Below are 27,371 nucleotides of genomic sequence, written 5' to 3'. Positions count from 1 at the left end.
AAAGCTGGGGGGAGTTACTGTTCTTGTTTTTCTTTACTTGGAAATTGCTTGACCCTGATTCCCTTATTGTCCCTTTCTGAGTGTTACTATTTTTCCAGTGGTGGAATATTTCTCCCTAAATGTTACTGCAGACAAATAAATTATTTCTTATTTCTATATTTTTTCCTCTCCATAGCTAACTCTACTTGAAGAAGCAATGTTAAAGGACAAATACAATGTTTAAACACTCAGAAAGAAATGAAAATAACTGATACAGAGCATGAAGAAAAACAATATTAGGAGCAGGGCACAAAACAGGGAAAAATTCCTATGTATTTAAGGAGGCGTGCCTACCGGTCCCACTGAAAAGAAAATTAGGAAAAATGCTTCAGACAAGCAAGAAGATTTCAGGGGCTCATTTTGGCCACCCAAAAGGCAGCCAATAATTTAGCAGGAGCTACTAATAATGGCTCCATAAATTAAGATAAACAAACAAAAAAACAACAACAAAAGAAAAAAACCACCCAACCAAACACCCTGGATTATAGTTATAGGGAATTAATTCCTTTAAGGTAAAGCTAAAGGCATAGAGTAATATTCTTTCAGTCCTAACCAGACGACCAAGAATCAGAATCGCACAACCAGAGTGATCTACTGCTACAGACAGGCCAAGTATGCCTGTTCCTTCAAATCACTTCACAAGCAAAATATAACCCTCGAGGGTCTGGGAGGGAGGAGAACAAGGTAAGTGAGAGCAGGTGTAGGGCATCCTGATCAAGTAGGGTTTAAATGTGGCCTGATGTAAAAGATGAGCTTTTTAGGCAGAGCAGAAGTGTTGATGGGGTGGAGAGAAAATAAAAGTGATAAGAAAGTTGGTGTAGCAAGCTCAGCAGAAAGGAGACCAAAGGTTTTATGCCGCTGTTTACTGAGTTGTTGCTGTTAGGCCTGAGGTGAAATGCATCATGCCGTCATAAGGTGCAGATGGCAAGCTTTAAAAAAAACAGCTGTGGGGCTTGCCTTGTAAATACAGACAACCTTAGTTTTCCTAAGCATGGCGCACTGAGTGGAGCTCTGTGCTGCAGGTGCAGCGTGGGCTGCTTGGACGCACAATTGTCTTGCTGCTCCTTTTCAGACTGTAGAAACCACAGTGTTTTTCTGCCTGAGGGTCTTCCAGGCCATCTCATCCTGGGTAAGACCTGCCTTTTTCTGTTAAAGAGAATCCTTCTTTGTTTACTGGATCACTTTACCCTCTTGACAGCAAGAGCGCTCTGGGCTAGCAGTGCCGAGGCAAGCTTTCATGACCTGCTGAACCAAGTATCCTGGTATCCCATCTGGCATGGGGTGGATGTGCTTCAGGGCACCCTTGGTTAGTTGTTGTTGTCACATGTCTTCAGAAGAAGGCATATGTTTTGTCAAATTAATTTATTACAAGTTTTATTGGTGTTTCTGTGGAAAAGCTCACATAGTTTCTTTCAGTCAAGGGACAAGGCTCCCATGACAAGGGCTCAAACGTGCTCTGGTGAGCCTGGGGCTGGCAGTGACGGATGGCAGATGGGTACAACGAATGGTTCGGGTGAAGGATGAGATGAAGTAGTATCAGCATGCTCGTGGATGCATCTGGCAGCCTGTGGCTTAACGTGGTTAAGCACCTCTGAATGAGCTGGGGAAGCTGTAGGTATGAGAAATGCGTTTGCCTGTCTACTCATTAATTCCTTCTGTGCCCAATGTACCCTATACAACCCTCAGTTACAGACATGCAGGGAGCTCATCTTCCCACAAATCTACAACTCCTGTTTTTTTCCCTTTTTCCTTCTTTAAACTCTGTCAAATGTCACTGCCTTCCTATCGCTCTCCTAACAGCTCCTTTGAGAGGGTGATGGCAGGGCTTCCCTCTGTTGTGTTTTCTGCCTTCTCTCTGCCACATCCACCAGTGCCCCCTGGCATTTTGGTCATCTTATGTGACCTCGCTCCCTTGCACGTTGGTCTCACCGTGGTTTCCAGTGGCTCCTTCTTCTCTTTCTGCCCTTTGGTTACTTTACAACATCACAGGGAAAAAAAAAACATACGGACCATTCGGTTAGTTCTGCAGCTAACAATGGTACCGAGGAGACGCTTTTGCTGATTTTTGAGCCTTGAATTGAAGGGAAAAGGCTTTTGTCTTTGTTTTTCTTTCATTCCATCTGAAGAGTTGAGAAGAATAGCTGGGAAGAAGGGGTCCATGTTCCGAGTCTCATGAAAGTCTACAAACGTATGGCCTTTGCCAGCACAGCTGCTTTCCTGCCACCATTGACAATCAAAGGTAAAACTCAAGATGCTTTTTCAAAGGAAAATGCAGTGGGAAATTTTTCATTCTACTGTTCACATAGTTTTAATTTCAAGGGCAAAATGAAAAGTTGCAGTGTATTTCAGCTTGGTTTGACCTAAATGGCCAACCAAACAAGAAGTAAATACCCTTTTGGGGTGAGTTTGACCTTGGATCCCTCTTGCATCAGTAGCTGAAGTGCCTCAACCTCCTGCTTCTCTTTCTTGGCCAAAATGCCTGGTGGTACAAAGTTTTTTGAGCAGCAGTCTAGTTGTCTTGCTGGTGGAGTAAGTTAGTGGGAAGGCCAAAAAGTCATTTGACTAGGCAAACCAGGGTAAGGATACTGCAAAAACTGTTGGATAAAGGTTAGCTTTAGTTTAGGTTGATATTAAGTGTATTGTGTCATTGGTTTGTTGGGGTTTTTTCTAGCAAAGAAGATGAAATGTTGCAGTTCAGGAGTGTCAAATATATTGGTGCTTACTGAAAATGGAAATCCAAATAATAAACAAGTGTTACTGCAGGGGTCTGTGTGTGCAGAACAACAGGATGGAGTTGTGTCTCTACAATGTTAGTCCACAGCTCTGACCCCTTTGCCCCTATATCTCTCCTCACTGTTTGAGTTTGGTTTTTCTGTGTGTGGTTTTTTATAGTTTATTTTTTTTTCTTTTTCCCCACCATGAAACTTCAGAGACTGAATAGAGAAACTACTTTTATTGCTTCCGGATTACTCTGTTCTAGCTTTGTGTAGGAATGGGTGTCATTCAAGCTTGAACGGAGGGGATTGGGCTAACAAGTGGCTGGTTTGAGATAATGTGTATAGAGAGTTATCAACACTGTTCTCTAATTTCACCTCTAATTCTTCTCCTGTTTTCCACCCTGGCAAATCCATGCTCTATAAATTCCCACCTCTCCCTCTGCCACGTGGCTGTAGACATTGCTGACTTCTCGCTGTTACGCCATCAATCACTAAAGCAAAAGGGTTTGGTTTAAAACCATTTTCATTATAATTGTGTGCCTGTATGGGAGAAAGGTGCCTTCCTATTTTAATCAGATCTTTAAATTTTGCCATGGTGACAAAGGGAAAAACAATCTACACCTGGTTTTTGGTTAACTCTTGGAGGTCATGTGGTTGGTGGCTGTGCGGGTCAGAGTCTGGAGAGGCAGGCACGTGACTGTTTCTTCATGCAACGCTGAGTATTTGCACAAGAATTTCATCACCCTCTCTCAGGAACGGCTGCCAACCGCAGGGTAACGTGGTTTCACTGTGGAGGGGAAAAGATGAGTTTTATATGTAAAATTACTTTTAACACTGAAACACTTCTTGACATGAAGGTCAATATGTGCCTAAATTACTCTAAGTAACTGAGTTTATTATAATTCCTCTCTGTCACATTCCCTTGCTGCAGCTGTGACACTGTGCTGTGTAACTTATTTAATTATATGCTTGTGCCTGTTGTTCGGTGCGCTATGAATATTTACATTTTTCTTTCTTTGCAGTTCTGTAATTTAAACAAATTCACTGAAGTGTATTTAACCTGAAGTAATCTAGAATGTGCGTCGCTCTGGGCTGTGCTCTTTTTAGGGACTTCCTTCTGCAAAATTGTATTCACAAAAGCAATTTTGTTCACGTAAGGATGGGAAGGAGAATCAGACTCTGCTTTTCTGTAGTTGCTTTAAAAACAAACAAAAACTCCAATCCACAGTGCTATTGGTGTGTTCAGCGGGTGTATTTTGACAGAGTGGACCTACACTGCGAATTTGCATGCTTGTACTTGTGTACAGCCCCAGTTTTCTTCCCAAAGAGTTCATTTGGACACCAACCTGAAAATGTCAAAGGTCTGTGGGCTGAGCTGCATTTAGCAACCTGGTAAACAGCTATGGGAGGGCAGAAAGTGCAGGACATTCCGTTTCCATGATATACTTTTTTTTCCTCTGAGGATATTGGTACTGCTTTTGAAATAGGGATTCACTGTATGCCTGTCAGCACTGTGCTGGGTAGAAAGACTGTGAGTAACATCTTGGAATATTTAGAGAAAATGTTTAAGGGGGGGGGAAGGGGGCTTTAACTGTGGTTTGTTTTTTTTTTTTTTAATAAAGACATCGAGATACAATTATGGGCAGAGGGTAGATCTATAAAAATATCGTAAGGGGGTCTAAAAATAGGACAAATTATCATTCTTATAATTAAACCTAATGGACCTTCCTGTGTAAGTTTGATAAGATGGCTTGTTAATGGTCACACATTTTTTTTCTATTTAGTCAGTAAATTATGCATAAAGGACAAAACAGAAATAATCACCCAGACATTCGCGTCACTTGTGTCTGACTAATTCTCATCCATTGTCTTTTATCGTTTTAAAATGGGAGATGAGGTAGCGGGGCTGATATCTGTGCTGATAAACTGTGTCATAATGGCTGTTTAAGTTGCATATGCTCTTTTTGACAATGACAGTCATTGGTGAGTTCTTTACATTGAATCAGTGTGGAGTAGAGGCAAATTCTGTGGAAGAGTCAAAAGAGCAAAGAAAGAGTCAAAAAAAGTATGCCGACTTCACGTCATCTATATCTATCAGGTTGAACAGTGTAAGGAATTTTCAAGGAAAGGGAGAAGAACATACTTGAATGCTTTTTCCGGAGTAGGTGGTGGAGGCAAGTTGTTTCTCTTAGAATGGCTGATTATTTTGGCTCTAAGTTGTATGAAGAGAGTCCTGATAAGGAACCGTGTTTATCAAGGTGGGAATTACGTTTTGTACTGATGGGTCTGACTTTTAATTTGAAGAGGAAACAGAATATAATTTTCAGTTAAATGAAAATATGTGGATGGCATAAAGGCGTGCTGTTCTTATACAAATGTATTTACATGTAGAAAATAACAAATGATTCATTAATTATGGTAACCTAATTGCATAGAACTCTATTCTGCAGCAATTAGAAAATGCAATAATGCCAGTCAGAATTTAAAAACAAAACAAAACAAACCCAAAAGAAAAACCCCATGCAATTCTGGGATTACCTCTCTATGAAACCTAATTCCCATTCGAAGGACAAAAATACTTTCTTATTCTGGTCTCAGAATTGGATCTCTGGGATTTCATTCCTCAATAGGATTTTGATTGATTTTATTTTAGTAGTTTTTATCTTATTTCATAATGTTTGTATTAAATCAGATACCTCTGAGCACTTAATCATTTCTAGCTTCTAGATCTTTGTATTTAATATTATATTTGCTGTCAAAATTTAATATAAATAAGAATCATAATAAACGAAAATCATTGATCAGATGTAGCAAGCTGCAGCAATGACAGGGAACAAAAAGCCTGATCCAGAAATCTCTATCTGTAATAGAGACACCTATTGACTTCAGTGGGTTTTGGGTCAGGCCTCAAATGGAAACAAAACCCATCTATGCTTGCCAGACAGGTCAGCGGATGACCTGGAATATGATAGCCATTAATCCACTGTAATAACTGTGTGTCCTGACTGAAAATTTGCGACTAGTAAGACAAATGGGAGGATGCTGCACTGTGCTCGCATGGTGTAAAGCAGAGAATCTACAGACCAGATGAGAGGGATCTGGCGTATAAAATGAAACTGTTCTTCAAGCACCCTTATAATCCATCTCCTGATCACAAATTGCAAGGGAATCATCTGGCATTGCCTGTGTGGGCCCCGGAGATGAACATTGGAGGCTCCCAAACCTTCCTCATAGGCTGTATCCAGGAAAGGATATAGGTAATGGCAATACCAATGCTGCACGGTCCCCCTCCTAGGGACCGAGGGAGCTGAGCATCACTGAACAAATATACCAAACTCAAGTGAGTCACCTCTTTAGAGAGATTGAAAGGCTCCTTCCTTTACTTCAGGAGCTATGTAAGTCCAGGAGCTATGTTAATCCAGGCATTACCTGGAGTGGGAAGCAGATTGACTGTGTAGAAAAGACTACACAGACTACTGTGTGATCCTTTTATCTGGAAGCAGACAGTCAGAGAGACTTGATTTCTAGCCCCTTCTCCAAGGATCGTTTCCATAATCTGCGTTAAATACTCATTATTAAAAATAGAGGACTAGATCTTGGTTATGTATGTACTGGACATGCTTTGGTAATGTCTATGGGATCAGGACACCCATGCTAGTGTAGTAAATCAAAGAAATAGGCCTCCGGAAACAAAAAGTAGGTTTAGTTTCCAAGTGCTGATCCCAATATTGCTTGAGAATGAACCCAGATTTACTGATTAAGCCCATGGTTTCTTAAAATTTGTAATTTGGAGAAGAGAAGCTTAAGTTACTTTAGTGTCTTTAGATTACAACGAGGTGCCTATATTAGTGCTGGCTGTAGTGCCTGTGAACCTAGCTTGCTCTTCTAGATGTTTCACAGCATCTATTGGAGGAAATAGAGATGTCGAAACCATCCTTTCTGATGACTGACAAACGAGGTCCAGAAGGTCAATACTCTTCTGGCCTGCAGAAGAGCACACATGTTATTACCAATACCCCAGCAGGGGAGAGGGCAGAGGCAAGGTCTTGGATTTGTTGTTCAGCTGTAGAGGAACTGAGAAGTGGTTCCCTGTGGAATAAGGAGCCTGGTCGCATTCTCTGTGGGGCTTTCAGTGGGGTGGCAACTCACTGGGAGGTGGCTGGTTGGGTGTATTGATTCCAGGCAGCTCAGCCACTGTAGCATCACACCCAACTACTTGTTTAGGTGTAGCCCTCTGCCTCCTAGAAGCCTTGAAAAATGCTCTGAGAACAAAGATGTTCAAACATCTTTTTTTTTTTTTTTAAACCATTTTTGCCATTTTATTTTCCTTTTTACCAGCTAAGGGATGATTAAGATGAATGAGTGGGAATGATAAATTTGGTGACAATGAGGAGGTGTGAACAACCTGTGTGGAGACAGCACAAAAATAGGATATCTCCAATACTTCCCAGGAGAGGGTGAACATTAGCTAAATGAAAACTGCTGTCTTAAAGAGCTCTACTGGCATTATTTTTTTTTTAAGTCTACATGCTGGTGGGAGAGGAAAAATTGCTACTGTGTAAGATATCAAGTCTGGAGGGGAAAAAGAAAATGTTCCCATAATAAACTAAATGATAGCAAATTAAACAAGGTAACTAGCATCATGCCGGCCATTTGGCTAGAGTATAAACAGGTTTGGGTTAATTTGCACTAATGAGGCTCTGCTATTTAGGGGTTTATATTTAAATACCAACTGTTGTCCTTCCCATATGTGTCCATGAAGCTCTTCTGGATGGTCTTCAGGGATTGGCACAAAAATTTGATACACCCCGCCCCAGTCTGCATTTATGTATTTGTACCAAAAAGAGTAAAGACTAATGTGCCACAAAGGATTTAAATAACAACAACAACAAAAAAATCTATAACTTGGAACGTACTGTCAGGCTGACTCTCAGAACCCCTCTTCCACAAAATCCCGAGCTAGGCTAAGCGACAGTGAATGTAATGCTTAGCTGGCCACAGCCCATATAGTCATCTGTTGTTCTCGCCACAGCTTCTTTCTAGATAAATGTCTGTAATATACTGTTGGCTTTAAGAGAGCTGGTACTTATGGAAGAGATGTACTTCATTTTGCTGTAGAGTTTTCTTTCTCAAATGGGAAAAAGCTATATTCTCTGGTGGCTCTATGCTAATCTTGTCCTATTTCTGCCTATGCCCTAGAGTTTTCTGTTGCACAAAAAATCTTGGGGATGTTTAAAAAGGCAGAGAATATTGGGTGTTCTAACTGTACAGTTCCCTAAACTGGGGAAACCACTAAGTACCTCAGCGAGCATCTTGACTCCCTTCTGCAACAGAACGCAGCAGGCAGCACTGGCGAAGTTTTGCCCTAAAGTACAGAGTACATGTCATAAATTTTCTTTGCCAATAGATCTGTAAAGCCAAGTGCACAAGTGCTGTCTGAAACACAATGGTGTCTCTGAGCATTACAGTTACAGAACTGTTCTTGTTACAAAGATCAATGAGCTTGTAAATTTTGCAGATACACTTTTGGATATTCTGTTAGAAACTATGGTCTGTCATATTTGCAGCTTGACTTGGGCTTATCTCCTTTCCCAGGACAAACAGAGCTAACCACCAGGGTATTCAGTGTAGCTAGAAGAAAAGCTGTGTTTCCGGCATTGCCTTTGTCTGCCACCTGCATCCTGCCTACCCTGCCCTTGTAGGTGAGCATGGCTGTACACAAACACCCCTTCCCATTTTGAAGAAAGAAAAACTGAAAGAGGCTGAATGTTGCACAGCCTGGAAACAGCTTCAGCGTGGCTGAGCACAGACTGCAGAAACAATAATGCTGCCTCTGGCTTTGAGATCTCAAAGCTGTGAATGACACTTCAGTGTTTGTAACTGCTATCAGTCTGGTGGGAGAACTTAGAAGCAGTAGATATAGCTTAAAAAGGGAATAGCGTTGTATCTATAGGGAGAAAAAAAGAAGCCTTTGGGGTTACAGCAATATGTTGCCTTGGAAATACTTGAATTGATCAGTTGTACCATTCTATTTAAATACTTCACTTTTTAAAAGCTTTCCATCAAGTAAGTTTGGGTCTTGAATGATGCAGCTTTCGTGGCTGCTTATCAGCCACTCGTGAATATGCATACTGCAGAAGCTAAACTGTGGCATTTTTCATTTTAAGGTGAAATTGAATGACCTGAAAATGGATCCATCTTCTCCTGTGTTACCGGCAACCATTTTAGAGCAAACTGCCTTGCGGCTAGGATGCAGTCCCACAGACGAGAAACTTGCTTTTCACTTAGATGAAGAAGATGAGTTAAAGCATCTTCGTGAATGTTTCTGTATTCCAAAAGTCAAGGATCTGCCTCCAAGTGAGCATTTTAATTACTGGGGGGGAGCAGGGGGAAAGGGTGGGGCTTCACATCTTCTGCATATGTTTATCACAAGTCTTTGGAAATCATTGTCACTTATGAGATAATTGAGCAATTGCAGTCATATCTGAGCACAGTATGTCCCTGATGTTGCTAAATCAATCCATCAACTTATTCTAGCACCAGAAGCTTTATGCTCTCATTCCAGTCCTGAATAAAATGCGAGGATACAGTACTTACTTGATGCTTATGCTGTCAGTCAGCTGCTTTGAACAATATAGTGACTGATTGAAAATTATAGGCAGAAACATTTCTGTCTAATGGTTTGAAATGGCAATGTAGCTTACAATAGTTCAGAGCAGTTGCTTCCTTGGCATAATATAGTTTGGTGTTATCTGTCTAGTTACAATTATTTTAGTTAATGAAAGAGATGGTACATATATTAACATTTATGCCTTAATGCTAGTAGTAGAGATTATTTTCTTCCTGAGGCCAAATGGAAGACTGTGCCTTAGAACAAATAATTGATCTGAGCGAATAATTCATAATGAAACCTTTTCTTGGAAGATCTTTCCCACTTTCCTCATGAATTGCCTACAAATAAATTACGACACATGGCTTCAATGTAGCCGTGCAAAATGGTTCTCAAAATTTTTCTGCTTCATACCTGGTCTGTAGGCTGTTTTGAGGAGCCTGTGGCATGCCTGGGCATGGGAGCAGGGGTACCTTCGATTGATTTATTAAGAGAGGATGTGGTGTGCAGGCAGGGAGGCAGAAGGGGCGTGCGGGAGGGCTGACAAGCTGAGAGAGAAACGTTTGCTTATAGTTAGCACTCTTAGTCCAGCAAAAGTACAAAACATTCCCACGGATGTTTTTGTACCCACCACTGTTGCTGTATCTGGCCAAAATCATGCAGGGAAACCTGGTGAGAGCACTCACCTATGGAGGCAGTGTGGTCCTGGGCTCTTCTCCTGCCTCCCAAGTTCTGTCTGGGTTTATTTTCAGCTCAGATGTCAAATACATGAGGAGCACAAGATGTCCCTCCTCTGCAGGCCCTGGTCATAGCACACTGGAAGCTGAAGAAATGGTATATTGTTTCCTTAGATGGTGAGCATATACAGGCATAGTCATTATCCTCCTTTTCTGCCTTGGCAGGAAGCATCTATTAAAAGTTAAAGGAGAAAATACCATAGAACTTTCTTGCAAAATATTTTCTTTTTAAAATAAATGTAAATACAATTTCCTGCAGGTTCTTTTTTCTGAAAAGAACAGTGCTGATGGTACATGAGAAATTACAGGTACATTCACCAAATTATGTTCAGTAAAGATCTGTGATAAGAAATGGTATCAGTTGTCTGAATTCCTGGGCATCTTTTGAAACTATCTTTGTCTTCAGTATCTTTCTGCCTAGAGATGATGAATGTTGGGAATACAGTCTGCTCCTGCCCTTAGGACGTGAGGATGATAAATCTTAGTTCTCTATATACTGGTGGTATTGGCTTATCTTTCCTCACATTTAAATCCTTGGGTTTTGCTATTTATATTATTTACAGCAGAACTGGACACTTTACAAATATTTAAACTAGGTGCTTCCTCCGCACGGAGGAGGTGTTCTCAGCCTGTCTGCCAAGAAGTAACTTCTTTCTTTATTTTCCCACTGGTTGCTTAAGAGTGTTTCCTAAAGCCCATCTGTTTGTTTGGGTATGGCTATTTTGTACTCAAAGCCACTTCAGCTGCCTCTGTGCCACTGCAAATTGTCCCTCCAAAGCTGGAAAGATGCTGGAAGGCAGCTCCATGGTCATTGTGCTGCTGCCATTAACCTGGCTGTACTATTGAAATCCGGCTCAACGAGGGCACCTGAACTGCAGCCGAGTCTTTGACTGCAGCATGTGAAATGTCTCTCGAGAATTCAGGAGGTTAGTTTTCAGCATAGTGTCTCAGCAGCTTCAGATTAAAGAATCTTCTGAGAAGCACATAGAGGTTTTGATAGCCCTGTGACAGTTTTTGTTACCCTTAAAAGCTACATTTTTGTTTATCAATCTCCATAATATTTAGACCCAAAGACTGTTGATGTGGGTTTTTTCACCCAGTTACTATAATATTTAGTTCTGAGACTGTGTATATATACGGTGTGGTGAAGATGAGCAGCCTACATAGTAGTACCAGTGGAACAGCACAGAGAAACAATCATTCTTGTGTTACCAAATTGAGGAGTGTTTTCCTCCTCTTTTTCCTCTGTCTCTCTTTTCTGTGCTTCAGTTGTCATCAGGAACAGCTTCCCCGCTGAAAAACAGCAGGGGTAAAAATATATATATTTACATTGCTTGTCTATATGATAGAGACAGATCTCCCATGACATTTATCTGATCACAAAAGCGGATTCTAGATAACATGCTCCTGAAGATAAATGTCATTACAGATATTAGCTGTCAAATATTCTTTATATATTTACATAAAACATTACAAAGAGGTTTTAAAATGAAGCCTTACAAGAAGCAGATGAGAACATCTATAGGAGACAATTGTAAGCTTACGCACATAAAAATATTTAGAAAGGCATTGTAATAGTTTAATTTTGTTATCAACTTATAAACTGTCACAGCTGTTTATTTGTTGTATCAATCAAGTGGAAACCACTGGCAGACTAACTCCCTGGCAAATCTTCGCGCTTTTGTGTGCGAGCATGAGGGACGAGGCTCAGGTGAGCAAATAGGAAAAGATGACAGGGGAAGATTTAGAGAAATATTTGGATCTCCTCGCTCCTCTCCGAGATGACAACAAAGTCTCTTTAATGTTTTTTCAGGCACTTGGGGGAGGTGGGAATGACTGGATTGCAGTCGGGCACCAAATCACCCGTCTGATTAAGGCTATAGCTTGTGCTTTGTCATCTTGTAAAGGAATAGAGCAACATTTGGGTTTCTTGGGAGTAAAAAGAGGCCCCAGAGTGAAAATGTTAAGCCATATTTCCCTGAAGAGATGGTTAAAGGTAGTGGTTGATCTTATAAATCTGGTTCTTTGTTTGGAGGGCTTGTGAAGGGGGAATAGGAAGGTGTGAAAGAGGTGATCTTTTATCCTTCAACAAGGGATAGGACTCAGATAATGTATAAACAGATTTAGTCCTTCCTTTCTGGTTAATAAAGGCATTGCATTTTCCCCTCTTGTTTGGACTGAGGATTTCTGAAAATAAACTTGCTTTTTCTTTGAGGTTTAAAAGGTGTAGAATTACAGTTTTAATGTAGATGAATGGGTATATTCAGTATGCAAAATAATGTATGTTACTAGATCTGACTAGTTGACAGGAATCTGAGTAGGTGTGAGAATGATTTATAATGTATCTAATTAATCTAATCTAAATTATTGTTCATGTATTTTTTTATTCAAGCTTCTCTAAGGACAGATTTCAATAATTATCTCCTGTTTGTTTTACACTAGCTGTTATTTCATCAATTGTGCTTATTTCCTATTTGAATATTTCAACACATCTTGCGTGTCAGCCACAGCTCCTCCAGAAATAAATAAGACCAATGCTGTGAGAAGTGAGGACAGCGTAATCTGGGGAAAGACTAGTGCCAGTCTTAGGAAAACAAATGGGTTACTGTGAAGAATAACGCAGCAGCCGAGGAATGTTGGAGCACAATGGTGAGCTGGTCAGGAGAAGTGGTGAAATGACAAAGGTGCTGCAAAAACCTAGCTCAGTTTGGGAAGCAGCAGTGGTCCAAACAGAGTCTTTTAATGATGGCAGAGGGGGAAGTAAATGGCTTTTTGTGAAAAGGAAAAGAGTACAGCCCAGTACAGAGTTGATAACATGCCAGAAAAAGAGTATCCAAAGTAACAGGAGTAAAAGTAGAAAAATACGCTTTGTCAAAGTGGTAATGCCATCTCTCTCCAACAGTGACCCAAGAGGCATTTTTATTTGGAAGGGACTGTGGTGCAAGAAAAGCTAACTTGGTTGTACTTCCTTACCTGCTTTAATGCTTGATCGGAGTATAAAGAGTATTAGTGAGTCTGAGCTCCAAATTCTTGAGCAAAGATCCTTCTCTCTATTCCCAGTGGGACAGTATTATTGTGTTTCTTGATAGGAAAAGAACTGTTAATAGAACCAGTTTAGGAGCATGGATAATATATATGCCTCTCTGTTTTCATTCATATTACAATACAGATGAAAACCAGACATAGTATCTGTGAAACAGATTAGGCTGAAATTGCTCTCTGACTTAGGCTTTTTAAAACCTTCTAAAGCTTTAATTAAGAAATTACTCAGGTTGTCTTATACTTCTGAAAAATGTGTTTCTGGTGAAGTTCAATGAAGTTGGTAATTGTTAGTGCATAAGGTAGTAAGACACCTTTTCCAGGCATCTAATCTATTTTTCTACAGCCCTAATGTAAAATTTTCACAGACAGAAATGCAAACTTATTATTAATTTCTAGCATGTATCTTAACATATTCATTCATTTGACCTTTTTTTGAGGTATATTGACTATATTTAACAAAAATACATGTAACATTAACTTTTGGAGTTATTGTAAGTGTATGTATAGATGAATGCAAATTGCTTACTACTTCTAGAAGGTCACCATCCGTTGTCCCTCCAAGAATCTCTAACATGAGAAATAATAGAAAAAGGCAATGTTTGGATTGATAGATGATGACATGGCGTAATTAGATTGTTCAGAACCTCACTAGAGCTATTATTTATAAATTTATACTGCCTTGCTTTTCTCCTAATCATTGAAAGGATTTGTCAACATAGATTTCCTCCTCAGATGATGATGATGATGACATGAAGTGCGGCCCACAATATATGCTGACAAGACAAGAACTTTTGAGACTGCCTTAAAATATTCTGTGCAATGACTACATTTTTCTAAGTAACAATTTAATCGTGCGGGGAGAACTTACATGAAAGACACAGATTTACCTAGTCTTAACTTTTATTAAATGCACGATTCAAGTAGTTTCACGACTCAGAGTAGGAATATATTGATTATGAAAGAAAAGTGGATAACCTGGTCTGGAAAATGCTCCCTCTTCACTCACCGTTGGTTACAGACCTGACAAAATTGGTGCCAGTGGCTGCTTCCCACAGAGCCCTGGAGACCTGGGGATTTAATGCTGCTTGAACTCACATTAGGTCCAGAACAGATATAAATGGACTCAGCCAAAAATTGCAGGAGGATGAGGGGAATAACTGCTTGCAAATTGCCCAGCTGTCCTCCTCCTTAGATCCCTTTGCAAGGTCACCTGCATGGTGTCCAGGGAGGAAGGTCAGGATGCGGCACCTCCATTCGTGCACGGGGGACCACGGTGTCCGAGTGCGCCCCAGAATGGGCAGAGCTCTGGGTGGTGGCACACATGTGTGTGTCTGTGTGTGTTGTCCCTCACACGTGATGTTTCTGTGGTTTCCCTCCGCAGCTGATCTGAGCCTGGTGAACGGAGAGGAGAGCTGTGTATACTTTGCTGGGAATTCTCTCGGGCTCCAGCCAAGAAAAGTTAAAACTTACTTGGATGAAGAACTGGACAAGTGGGCTCGAACGTGAGTACACAGCAGAGTATGTGAGATGCTACCCATGCTTCAGATAAGCACTTAGTTTTATTTTGGGATCTGCCTTGAAAATGCTTGAATAGAAAAATAGTGTGTTAAAACCTCTACAACACAGGAGTAAAACATGTTCAGTGTTTCCCAAGCACTATTTAAATCTCCTTTAAAGCTATGAGCAGTAATACAGGCAAAGAGAAACTTCAAGCTGTGATAACCAGTGCTACGTGCGGTGGGTCTGCTTTGGCTCATCTGGAGGACCTGCATGGTTTAACCATCCCCGCCCGATTGTTTTGTGTGTTTATACATAAGACACACAAACCTGTTTGGCTACTGCTCCTTGCTGGTGAATGTGATTCAGTTTCAGGCCTTATGATTTTCTAATTAAGATTTTTAACTGCATGTGATTCACGCTGCAGGCCTTGCTATGGGCAGTTCCCCTTGAAATAGCACCAAACGCAGGTGGTGCTGCTGCCACCACTGGCAGGATTTTGGCTCCTCTTAAACCAGGTCTCTGCCTGACAAGTTCATTTGATTTAGAAAGAAGCATCCCTGTCTTCTCAGGAGCATCTCAGTGAGGAGCTGAAGGCAGTTGCAATGAGCTTTGCTCAGTGGAGCTGATGTAAGAGAGACAGGAGGACAAGAGAGGGACACATCTCAGCATTGCAGGAAAAGGGACATTGTCATCATAACAGATGGGAAACTACTAGATATATAGGAGGAAAAAAAGGCTTCCCCCCCGCCCCCAATATATTATACATTGTTTCCATGGAAAGCGTGCTTTGAGATGTCCAGCACCTGCCTGAGCAGCTGGAGCAGGGAGAATAAGGAAAAAGATAAGTTAAAACCAGGGAGCTGAAGGTGGGAATGGAAAATAACATCCAGATGAGTGAGCGAGCTGGAAAAGAGATGAACACTTTTATAGGGTGCAGGATATGAGTGGAACAGATGAGATTTCATGGTGAGAGAGCAGAGAGGGAGGCAGAAGAGGAAAAGCTAATTCTGCTAACTGGGCAGCCTTGTTTTAGTAGAAATGCTGTAGATGGAGGCTTCACAATGTAAATGTGAAAACTCTGTAGCTGCTGTTTCACTTGTTAATATATGAATGCTGTGGGTTAATAAACATGGTTTACTGCTTCCTATTTATTACTTGCATTCTTGTAAGCCAGAAGAAGATTGAGAATGAACGGGAATGAATGTGAACTTTGGGAAGCACTCGTTCCTTCTGGTTATTCATTCAGCACAACACTGCAGTTTCTCCAGTCATTTGAAAAAATTGCAACCCTGTCCATTTCTGTATGATTATCGCACTTTATCAGGGGAACAGCTGAGCTCTTTCGAAAGGTAAAAGTCAGATAGCACTCTTATCTGTTAGACTGATGCACCGGGAGTGCAAACATATTTCAGCTCCTTTGCTGTACCTTTTCATTGGTTCACTTCCATTCTTATGCCTGTCTTTCCTACACTGAAGGATATTTTTTTCTGAATGATTATAAAAATCTGAAAGAAAAGGGTAAACAACATGTTTCTCCAGAAGATCAAAAGTACCTTCAATAGCTGTATCTAAGGGGGGGCAATATGGGTGTACATTATTTCAAGCCATTGGAAGAGAGGGAGCAAATCTAGAAGGCTGTTTGCCAAAAATACTGCCTGGCCCCAAACACCTTGTCCAGAATAAAGCAGAAAGCTTAAAAAAACCCCAACAAACTAAACCCAAACCAAACCCAACAAAAACCCACAACAAAAATCCTGCTAGTTGCAGATGTACCTAAGGCAACTAGGAAAGTCAGGATGAGGTCAAGTTAATTTGAACAGAATCAAAGCTTAAAGAATTATAGAATCATAGGATGGTTTAGGTTGGAAGGGACCTTTAGAGGCCATCTAGTCCAACCCCCCTGCAGTGAGCAGGGACATCCCCAACTAGATCAGGTTGCTCAGAGCCCCGTCCAACCTGACCTTGAATGATTCCAGGGATGGGGCATCAATCACCTCTCTGGGCAACTGGGCCAGTGTTTCACCACCCTCAGTGTAAACAATTTCTTCCTTATATTCAGTCTAAATCTCCTCTCCTTTAGTTTAAAACCATCACCCCTTGTCCTGTCACAACAGGCCCTGCTAAGGAGATTGCCCCCTTCTTTCCTATAGCCCCCCTTTAAGCACAGGAAGGCCGCAATAAGGTCTCCCACAGCCTTCTCTTCCCCAGGCTGAACAACCCCAGCTCTCCCAGCTCGGCCTCACAGCAGGAGGGGCTCCAGCCCTCGGAGCATTTTTGTGGCCCCCTCTGGCCCCGCTCCAACAGCCCCGTGTCCCTCCTGCGCTGAGGAGCCCAGAGCTGGCCGCAGCGCTGCGGGGGGTCTCCCCAGAGCGGGGCAGAGGGGCAGGATCTCCTCCCTCGCCCTGCTGCCCACGCTGCCTTTGGTGCAGCCCAGGACACGGTTGGCTTCAGGGCTGCGAGCGCACGTTGCTGGCTCATGTCCGGCCTTTCGTTCACCAGCACCCCAAGTCCTTCTCCGCGGGGCTGCTCTCAGTCCCTTCATCCCCCAGCCTGTATTGATACTGGGGGTTGCCCCGACCCAGGTGCAGGGCCTTGCCCTTGGCCTTGTTGAACCTCGTGGGGTTCTCAGAGGTCCACCTCTCCAGCTTGTCCAGGTGTCTTTGGATGATATCCCATCCTTCTCGTGTCTCAACTGCACCGCTCAGCTTGGTGTGATGTGCAAACTTGCTGAGAGTAGACCCAATCCTGCTAAGTCATTGACGAAAATATTGAACAGCACTGGTCCTCACATGGACCCCTGAGAGACACCACTCATCACTGGTCTCTATCTGGACATCGAGCCATTAACCACTACCCTCTGGATGTGACTATCCAACCAATTCCTTATCCACCTAAATAATTCATTTATCCCACTTTCTTATTCCTTATTCCACCGAAATTCTAAATTCATTAAATTAAACCTAACTCCTACATTCCTTATCCCACCCGAAGAAGCTGATGGGCAGGATTAGGTGTTGGAGTCTGCAAAGGAATAGGTGGTTGGAGAAGCACAAATGGATGCTTTTATTCCAGTGACCAAAGGGCAAAATCCAGTCTAAGGTAGTAGCTGTTACCAGCCAAAGGCTGTTCAATGTCTTGGGTGGTGGCAGCATGGAATTTTGTGTCTGTGGCTTAGATATATAAGTAACTAGCATCTAAGAAATGACATGCAAATTAGGTACATCTTTCAAGTCAGCAATGATATAGATTCTGGCTCTCTTATAAATTGGTTTATCGCATATTCTGTTTGTTGTGTCTTAGGACTCATCTCAAGTAGCTACTATACTTGTCTATTTAAATGGTTTTTCACTGCTTATAGCTGATGGTAAGAGTGAAAAGGAAGATTACCTGGTAGCTGTTGTCAAGGGCAGGGAAGCTCATAGCTTTAGCTCTGCATGGTGATGGCAATTAGAGTAAGGCCTAGAGAGAAAGAGCCCTTTTCAAGCGTTCCTTTCTTGTTGTGTTACCTCTTACAGTGTTACTGTCCCTTTTTTCTCCCCCCCCACCTTTAAGTGACAGGTTACAGCTTTCTTCTCTTACACCTGCCTCCCACATACCTGTTCTGTTTTTGTAGTCTTTCTTTCCACTTTCCTCAGTCCTCTTTTTTTATGCTAATGCATAAAGACTACAAATTCAAGCCACTGGCATTTTTAGTATGGATTAAAAAAAGAGCTTTTGAGACTTCATCTTTCTTTCTGTTTTGTTTTTGGCTAAATCTTAAGATTTATTGAATGAGGGGCAAAAAGGGATGAAGAGTTGTCTCTTCTGTGCCTACCCTAGAGTAGCCAATAATCCAGTTTTTTGAAATCTAAGAGACCAAGGTTCAAGTGACTTGTTTGGTTGGATAAAAGCCAATAGGTGCTTTGCAGTGTCCTGTTTTCCCTTTCCCCCACCACAACTGTTCCAGCAATTAATGTATTTTATATAAGCATTATTGCATGTGAACATACTTGAGGCAGTGGGCAATGTCTCTCATGTCCAAGTAACTCATTAAAGTGGGACTATTAAAACAGAAGGGAGTCTGCCGTAGCCAGTTGTTATGCTTTTGCGAAGGGCTGGTAGGGTGATTGGGGAGTGGAGAACCTGCTGAATAGAGGTCGTGAGGATTAGAGTTGTTTAGTCAGCACAGTGAAGACTGAAAGGAAAAATGATGGTTCTCTGAATGTATCAAGGGTAAACAGGGGAAGAAAGGAGCCACTTGTGTGAAATAACATGCTGGCACAGTAAATATGAACTAGGAATTAATACATTTAGGCTAGAAACTAAATATGTATATATACTTCTAAGCATTGAAGTAGTCTGGCAACAGGCTTTTGATATGAGTATAGCAGACAAAAATCAAGTCTGTGGAAGGATTTACAACATCTCCAATAGCGAAGGACTCTTTTCAGTGATTCGAATGGTATCTTTGGTTCTATGTGCTGAACTAATCCTGCAAGATATAGCAGCCCTGCAAGCAGGAGCGCAGCTTGGCAGGGCTTGGTCATATTCTGTTTGACAAACTCACTTCTGCCATTTGGCAGGAGTCATCTTTCCGTTGTACCTTTCAGCAGGTTGTACGTTAGAGCTGTAAACGGCTGGTTTAATGCCCTAGTTCTTTTAGTTTTGCCTTCAATCTACTGCTCCATACAGTTCTTTTCCTTTGGATATGTCTTCCTTTCTTTTGGCTATTTCTTTGCTTGAAACCATCGTCAAACTTAAGAGTCTGTATTGGCTCATTAAATACCTTGCATCATTTTTGGCACAGAAGCAAGAAGGAAATTTCCACTTGAACAAGATCTGGATGAGCACAGAAGATTCCTGAAGCTGGCAATTAATTTAAATCCCTTTTGCTACCTCCTTTGAAACCCTGGGATCATATCAGAAAATGTGTTTCTAGCTCCCCTAGCGAGCTTTAAATCAACCAGACCTCAACGAATAAAATGTGGCATTGTGATTTCTTGCCAAATTGAAAATAAAATGGTAACCGACTAAAAATTAATTTGCACAATGAGGAACTCTCACAGTAGTTTAAGAAATAATTCTGTTTGTATGATGCTTTATGATTTGATGGGCCACGTTTTGTATTCATTAATTTGGGTACCTCAATTTAAATCACTCTCTTGCTACCTAGGGTGCAGAGGAAACAAAATGAGATGTAGACTACCCGTGTCTGAGGGGAATGCCAGAAGCACTGCCGTTGTGTCCTTAAAGATTATTACCCCCAGTGCCTACCAGAGCTGAGAGAGGGGTGGCATAATATACAGAGATATAAATTCTCTGAGGCAGAGCATAGAATTTTACAACCTAAGTGTAATAGGATGTATTGTGCCATCAGCAAAGGCTACAGAGTTTCATGTGATTAAAATAAAAAAAGGGTCCAAGAATATGCCTTTAACTACCATTTTAGCTGCAATAATTTTTGTCTCTTGGCATTTATATTGGCCATCAAGAGAGAGGCAAGCTGTAAGCTGTGCTGTAATAATAATAATACTAATAATATGAATAATAGTTAATGCTGGCTCTCCCCTCTTTCAATATACTTAAATTTCCATGTTTTCTTCTCAAAATAAAATATTTTCATGCCCCGAATCTCATATCTGTTTTCATGATAACTTGGAAATTTATTCTGAAATTTTGTTAGTCCTGTGTGCTGGTAGAGAGAGCTTTCATCAGTAAATTCCCATTAGAAGGACACTAATGGCTATAAAATCAGAGAAAGCTAATGAAAGAGAATCCCATAGGTAGTTAGGGCTTCTTTTTCCCATCTTATTATGTTCGTTATCCTCTTTCAGAAATACAGATCCCCTCGGGCTGGGAGCCACTGAAAATCTTTGGGTTTAATATTTTTTTTTATTTTAACAGTCTGTATTACCTCAAAGTCCCTTGATCACTATATTACAGTTAAGAATAAGAAGGGAATTAGCAATGAATGTCTTGCTGTTTGTGAAACACATACCACTGTCTTCAGGGAAAGCAGCTGCACTATGGTCTCATAGAAGGGAGGAACTTATAGCACTAATCCTGCCCCTTAATGCATTTTCTCCCCTACCCACCTACTGTCTTTATTCTTCATCTATGAAGTGTTGTTGTAAATGAGCGCTGTTTCACACTGTCCGCTTTCTGCTATCAAGGTCTCATCAGAAAGTGATTGTAAAACAGCGAAAAGCAGTCAGCTAGTGTACTGCGACCTTATCCAAATTAGGGATGGGGGTCTTCCTTGTCATCTGTGCAGGGCTGGACTTGTTGAACGTAGGGAGGTTATTTTATCTGCAAGAGATGATTGGTTGTACCTGTGCCTTCCTTCAGCTGTTGACCTAAACTGGTCCAAAAGCGAATGGTATTTTGCAAAGACGAGAGATGGTCAACGCAAACTGCGCTTTTTGCAATGGTTCTTTTCTTTAGGACTGTGGTTCTTTCGGAAATATTCCTAGGAGGCGTGAATTAGACCCAAGACAATAAGAAAGGGTCTGACTGTAAAGCATCCAGGTAATTTGTGTGGGGGAGAGAACAAAATTCTACCTGAGAAGGGAAAGTAGGAGGTGGATTGGCAAAACCAATCTTTTAAATAGCCTTAAGCATGGGGGACTTAGCTGGTAGTGTCTCATGTGCCTTCCTTTCCTATGTCTTAATCTGCCAGACACCTTCTTATGATTTTGAGTGAACATTGTGTGCCTGTTCTTCTTTAAAAGGTTTATTACTTTTTTGTTTTGTTTTGTTTACTTTCTGTCATCACAGTGTTTAGGGCTTTTTTTGCTCTCTACCCAGTTTCCTACTGGTTTTGTCCCTCTTTTAAAACAGCTTTATACTTGGTTTGCCTCAGCCGCATGCAGCCTGGCATTTCCGACTCTACAAGTACCCCGTGGTGCTCAGCAAATATGAAAATCATCCAGTGTGAGATGGAAGCCCAAAGCAATGTTCCCCTGGATTAGCACCATTATTACTTTTCTCAATCTGCCTTCATTTGCATTTAAATCTGTACGCTACATCCTGCATGTTTAAGAAAGTTTGCAACTTTTAATTTATATATGCACGGTGGCTACCTTAGAGTTTTACTTCTCTGTCACATTTGAAGCAAAAATTCATTCAGAACACTTAATCCAGAACTGAACGTGCATACCTGTCACTTCAGAGTAGTGACGCATTCAGGTTTAAGGTACCCATATGATCCACTGTAGACAGGAACAGTTTGCAAAATAAAGTTTTCAAATGCCCTCTGTCAAACAAAAAATCTTTATGCACATTTAGATCTAGAGCAATTTGGCAGGGAGGAGAGAAGCAATAAAAATTAGCAAGCAACTCTTGTTTCGGCAGGTGCTTCCATGCATATACATTAAGTACCTGCTGGTTTATGCAAAAGGGTGAGTTCAGAGAGGAGATTCAGGAGGATAGAAATTGTTTCCGACAAGAAATATTTCCATCTGGGAGCAGGGTGGTATTCAAGTCTACCATCCTCTGCACCATACAATGTCCAGGTACAAAAGCCGATGGAGTAACTCTGCTGGGTGATCTCTGGTCTCGGTGCAGTCTATGTGAGCTGGGGTTAGTGGGGTGCCATCCCACACTGGGCACCACCGTGCCCTTTCCAGCGTGCCTGTTCCCGGAGGCTTCTTGTACCTATGCAGGCACTGCCAGAGGGCTTGTGAAAAAGCTGTCATCTCTAATTTTGCGGGATTTCTAGAGGAATTTTGAGGGCCAAAATAAATAGTTTTCAAGCAATTGAAAACCTGTGAGAGACCAACAAAAGAATTGCATTTGCTATGAGCTTTAATGGCAGGACAAAAGTGTTGTGCTCGTCTTAGGTGAGCCTCCTCCTCCTCCTCCCTCCTCCAAATGTGGGATCTCCAGATCAGGTATGTTTCTTAGGACTGGTCTAAAGGGAACAGTATAAGTTTTCATCGTTTACCTCTTCCTTTTCAGAGGTGTTCATGGCCATTTCAATGGTGAGCGCCCGTGGATTTTGGCAGATGAGTGCATCCTGGACCTGATGGCTGAGCTGGTTGGTAGGTGTGAACTGCAGGGAAAAATCTTTCTCTAGAGATGAAAACAAATTTGGGGTTTTTTAAAGACTGAAAGTCCTGAAACTCTGTAACCAGAATTTAGTTCCTTGCATTCTTTCATTTTAAAGTAGCTTTTCTGACTGCCTTGTGCATGGACTAACACTTTATTTTAAGGCTGCAAATGATTTAAGAGATGAATGTATGTGATAATATATGAGCATACGCATATCATGAAACTAATTGCAGCAAAGGTTTTCTTGGAACATCATAAACCACTTGGTCCTTTTAAAGGACATTTGGCATTACGGATTCTCGGTCTCTCTCCCAGAAGTAAAGCAATGAACTTTCCCCTTTGAAAAATGATTTCTATCTAGACATTTTCTGTTTTTCCCCCTTTCCCTGCCACTAAATCCAGCCTCATATTTGAGAACTGCTTATGTCAATGAAGCAGATAATTGGGGCAGGACCTGCAATTTGTAAGTTCCCGTTACCTTGCTGTCCCCCTTGAGGAGTCTGCAGTGCTGCAGGACCTTGGCAGTAAATGCATCTGGTTATTCTAGAGATTGAGACGGAGCCCTGGAGACTTCTCTTGGTGAGTTTGCCAGCCATGAAAGCAGTCATCTGAGTCTGAATGCAAATTTCCTCTATCGTTTCTTACTCTAATCTATGTGTAGTTGCTGGAATAATCTTTCACTGGGATTTCCTTCAGAGTTGTTGCTTTCAGAAGGGGGAAGAGAAATTATCTTGGCATGGTTTCTCACAGACCCTTTTTCTCCCCAACCCTTACAGCCGTTGTCAAGGCTAGGTTAGTAAATTTTGGTGAGGTTTGGCCGGTAACTCAATTTAGCTGTTGAATACAACTGTTAATACTGACTGTCTGAACTGAATTATTATGTGTTCATTTGTACCTTCACTAAGCAGAAACATTATGGTTAAGTCATCCTACTGTACGCTAGATATTGTCTCGTAAATTCTCCTCCAACTATAGACAAGTGTTCAATGAGAAAGTTATGGGTTTTCTTCTTCAAGAGAAGCAAATGAGGTCTGAACATCTGGGAACAGAGACATAAAGGAATGTTTCATGACAGGTTCATTTATATATTTATAAATAAGGTCACTTACTGACTTCTTCATGGGGCTTCCAAATAACTGAAATACCGGACATTATTATAGGAGCAGAGAAAATATAAGAAAATATCGGTATAGTTGGTCTATTGATGATGTAAGCACTAAAATAACATAAACATGAGTGTGGCTAGACTGGGCATCACTGGGCTACACGGAGCAATCCCATCTGCAGAATAAAATAAAAATCAAAATGCAAATTGGTTGTTCTGATTTTGGAAGTTGCTACCGTAATACCTACCATTGCTCAGGAGCTTAAGAAATTACTTGGTTTCATTACGTTCAAGGGCAAGCTCAGTACATTCATCCATGAACTATCACAGAACATAAAAATGTGGGAATATAAAGGAGTGGAGGGTGTTGAAATGCTGAATGCGGCTGATTTAGGGACTTCTCCAGTCTGACCAATCTTTCCTGGCAAATGGATGTTCGCGTTATGGTAGGGTATAACTGGGAAGCTGTGGGCAGATGGGGAAACGTGACCTGTCGCACAACTATCCCGATGCATAGTAAGGGCTTTTAAATTGGAAACCTTGAACTGAATTAACTGGAGGGTGGAGAGTTTATCTTACATCTTATGAGAATTGGAGTGTAGTCACACAACATACTTTCAGGCACTTAAATCAGTAAAGTAACAAGATAGGCCATTGATGTTCTTCACATAACCAAGAGAGAGCGCCAAGATCCCCAAAGGGCAGCTTGAAGCACCCGAGTTATCATCCTTCTCTGCATCACCTTCTGTGAATTTTCACTACTGCTCTGTTTGCAAAACGTGGGCCCCCGTGAACTCCCTGCAGGGTGTCAGGGCAGGCTGAGCGCTGACCTCCTCCCGGAGCCGGGATCGGTTTGGCCTCAGCTTTAGTTTAAGACTTGCTGCAGAAAGTAGGAAGTCAGGCTGGGATGTTTTTTCCCCTTAACCATCTGTCTTGTAGAGATTGGCAGCACAGTATGTATTATAATATTTATTTAACTAAAAGTATTCTGGGTGTAAAAAGAGGGAAACGAGATATTTTCTTAAACTTCATGTAATTTCTCACCAGTCTCTCTATTTTTCTTTTCCAAACTCTATATGACCTTGGTGCTTTTTTTATCACAATGGAAAGACTACACTGAACTTATTAAAATTTTCTTCATTTCAAACTTATATTTTAAAGTTTTCTATTAAAAAATTATGATGACTGAGGTCGTCTTACCATTAACCTACTTTTGTTTTCAGATTCTTTGTTGGGAAGGGTTTCATAGTCCTCTTGTTTTCCTCAGCAGTCAAGGGCATGTCAACAATATTGGGTTAGATTTTGTTCTCTGGATTTTTTTAGACTTTGTTTAGTTGAACTATAAAATGTGGTTTGGGTTCAAATCTGGGCCTCAGATTTACACGAAGTAGGATTTTGTTTATATAATATCCTCATAGCTTTTTTCACGACCTGGGGGAATGATTCTTAGAATGCATACGAATTAATATTTCCCAAATAATGGATGCATCCTAATAAAATCTGATTTTTAAAAGAGGTAATAGTGAAAAGGCAGGAAAAATGTTATGTTAAAATGCTCTCTTCCAGTGTGGTATTTACGATTAAGTACTGTTTTCCAGCAAGGCGTAATACTGAGTATGTATGAGCTGAGTGAATTCTGAATTTCCTTTTTTAGTGAATTTAATGTAAGAACATAAACAGAATTATACCCTGTTTTGTCTTCAATATTGAATATGTTATGGAAGAGGAGTAATTGTCATTTCTCACTCTAAGTAGTAGTAGTAGTAGTAAGTAAAATTATTTGGTGAGATTTATTCAGGAATGGACTACAGACTAAAATATCTTTGTCCATTTAATAGTTTATAGTGCTATAACACCTTGCTTATTAAATGCAGTCACATTTTCTTGTTCAATGAAAGTTACAGTAGTAAATACATTGTGAAATGCAGAGTCAAGGTCAGTGGAGGCCAGAGCTTTTTTCCTACGCTCACGCCGAGTGGCGTAGCGTGGTGACTGTAATCTTGGCTTCTCCTACCAGACTTTATTAAAACATTACAACCTTGGCAGGATCACCTTCTGATGGAACAAGATTAACTGTATGGCTGCTGCTGTACAATGTGCTCAGGCAGGTCTCTGTTGAGGGAAGACTGAATGCTTAGCAGATTTGTAGTGACTTTGAGTGATAAGGATTATTTGAAATAACCAAACTGTTTTCAGAATTGGGGCCCATAGCCTTTTTTCAATCATTTTACAAAATGCTTTTTGCTTACCCTGGTGAGGATCAGGCTCCCACTGCAGTCAGAGAGGAGAAGGATGGCAGTGTCTGCCTAACGCAATCATAATTGTCTCTGAAGTTGTACTTTGCAAATGCTGCTTCCTTTTATTAAAGAGGAGATTTATCAAGCAGAACACACAGGTTTTAGCCTGTCTTGGAGATATGGTATAAAGTTAGGAAATAAAGAAAGCAAACATAATTTTGTCTCCTGTGTGCTGGGTCTTTGAATATTGTAATAGGTTAATTGGATCATAGAAAGGTTGTTTTCTGAAAAACAGTGCAGGTTATAAAGGATAACAGTTTTCCAATGACACGGATGAGGTTTGTTTTGTGGGCATGAAATTCAATAATGGAAAGCTTTTAATAAATATATAATTTACGGAAGACCAAGACTTACATGACAAATGTAGTGTCATATTTAATTTGGGATGCTAGCATGCAGCTAACAGCGATCTACCGATTAACCATTTGTTCTATATGGAAACGGTACAGCAGGCAGAGGCTTGCTCATGCAGAATTTGCTGTGAAAGCCACAGATTTCATGGAAAGAGCAGAGGGAGAAATAAGAACAATACCATTTCTTGATGTTATCCTTTTTTTTCAGCCCCAAGAGTTCCATAGAAATATTAAGACTGCAAATAACACTGTTTTGAGCTGCAATCACTCTCTCTAGCTGTTTTCTGTATCTGCAACAGAACAGCCACAAGGTGACCTCTTCCAGCAGCATGGAGCCTGCTGATACAATGAGATCAGAGGGAAGAAAAGAAAGCAAAGGAGAGGAGTTTAAGTGAGGAGAAGAGCTTATTTTTCCCTGTGAAGAACTAGGTCTGCTTATGTTTCTTCACACAAACTTGGTGTTTTTGGTGTTTGAAGGAGGGAACTTACTCATTACATCTTTTTTCTCCGGGCTCATCCCCTGGACAAGTCCCCCGGAGTCACTGGCAGCTACTGACAAATCTTTCTGTCCTATACTTGGATATTTCAGCAACACAAAGAAAGACCCTTGAATACCTCAATCAGAATTGTTCCTGGCTTTTTCTCTGGTGGCGGAGGCTGAGGCCTTCTTGGCAAGGATTTATGAATAAAGCCTTCCTAACAATAGATTTCCATGTTCTTTGGCTATATTTGATTGTAATGAGTTCAACCCATGGTTACGTCTTTTTTCTAGGCTGTCAAAACAATAAATCCATGAATCTAAACTCTCTGGCATATGGTGGGAGTGATCGGTGCTCTTGCTGCCTTTCCCACATGTTGGCTAGGGCCTTGTGTGCCCTCCAAGGCAGGGGCAGGAGAAAGCCAGGATTCGCCCCTCTGTTTCTTGTGGCTCCCCTTACCC

At 41.1% G+C, this 27,371-nt stretch overlaps 1 protein-coding gene across 4 annotated transcripts in view; it reads left to right on the top strand.

Annotated features, from left to right (window-relative positions):
- The first annotated feature begins 3,461 nt into the window (after positions 1–3,461).
- Positions 3,462–27,371, top strand: part of KYNU (kynureninase) — a 60,758-nt gene continuing 36,848 nt past the window's right edge. Inside the window, exons 1-5 of one of the 4 annotated variants that reach the window (XM_064451031.1) lie at positions 4,192–4,287; positions 8,352–8,458; positions 8,924–9,113; positions 14,527–14,647; positions 22,584–22,666. In XM_064451031.1, the coding sequence (XP_064307101.1) occupies positions 8,945–9,113; positions 14,527–14,647; positions 22,584–22,666 (373 nt within the window). In that variant the 5' untranslated portion in view covers positions 4,192–4,287; positions 8,352–8,458; positions 8,924–8,944. Of the gene's footprint in view, positions 3,530–4,098; positions 4,118–4,159; positions 4,288–8,351; positions 8,459–8,923; positions 9,114–14,526; positions 14,648–22,583; positions 22,667–27,371 lie in introns of those variants that run through there. The other 3 variants (XM_064451032.1, XM_064451030.1, XM_064451029.1) reach the window with 3 other exon arrangements.

This window comes from Phalacrocorax carbo, chromosome 5 (assembly GCF_963921805.1).
Source record: "Phalacrocorax carbo chromosome 5, bPhaCar2.1, whole genome shotgun sequence".
NCBI lineage: Eukaryota > Metazoa > Chordata > Aves > Suliformes > Phalacrocoracidae > Phalacrocorax > Phalacrocorax carbo.
The sequence above is the reverse complement of the archived record's forward strand: the minus strand, read 5'-3'. Positions and strand labels throughout refer to the sequence as shown.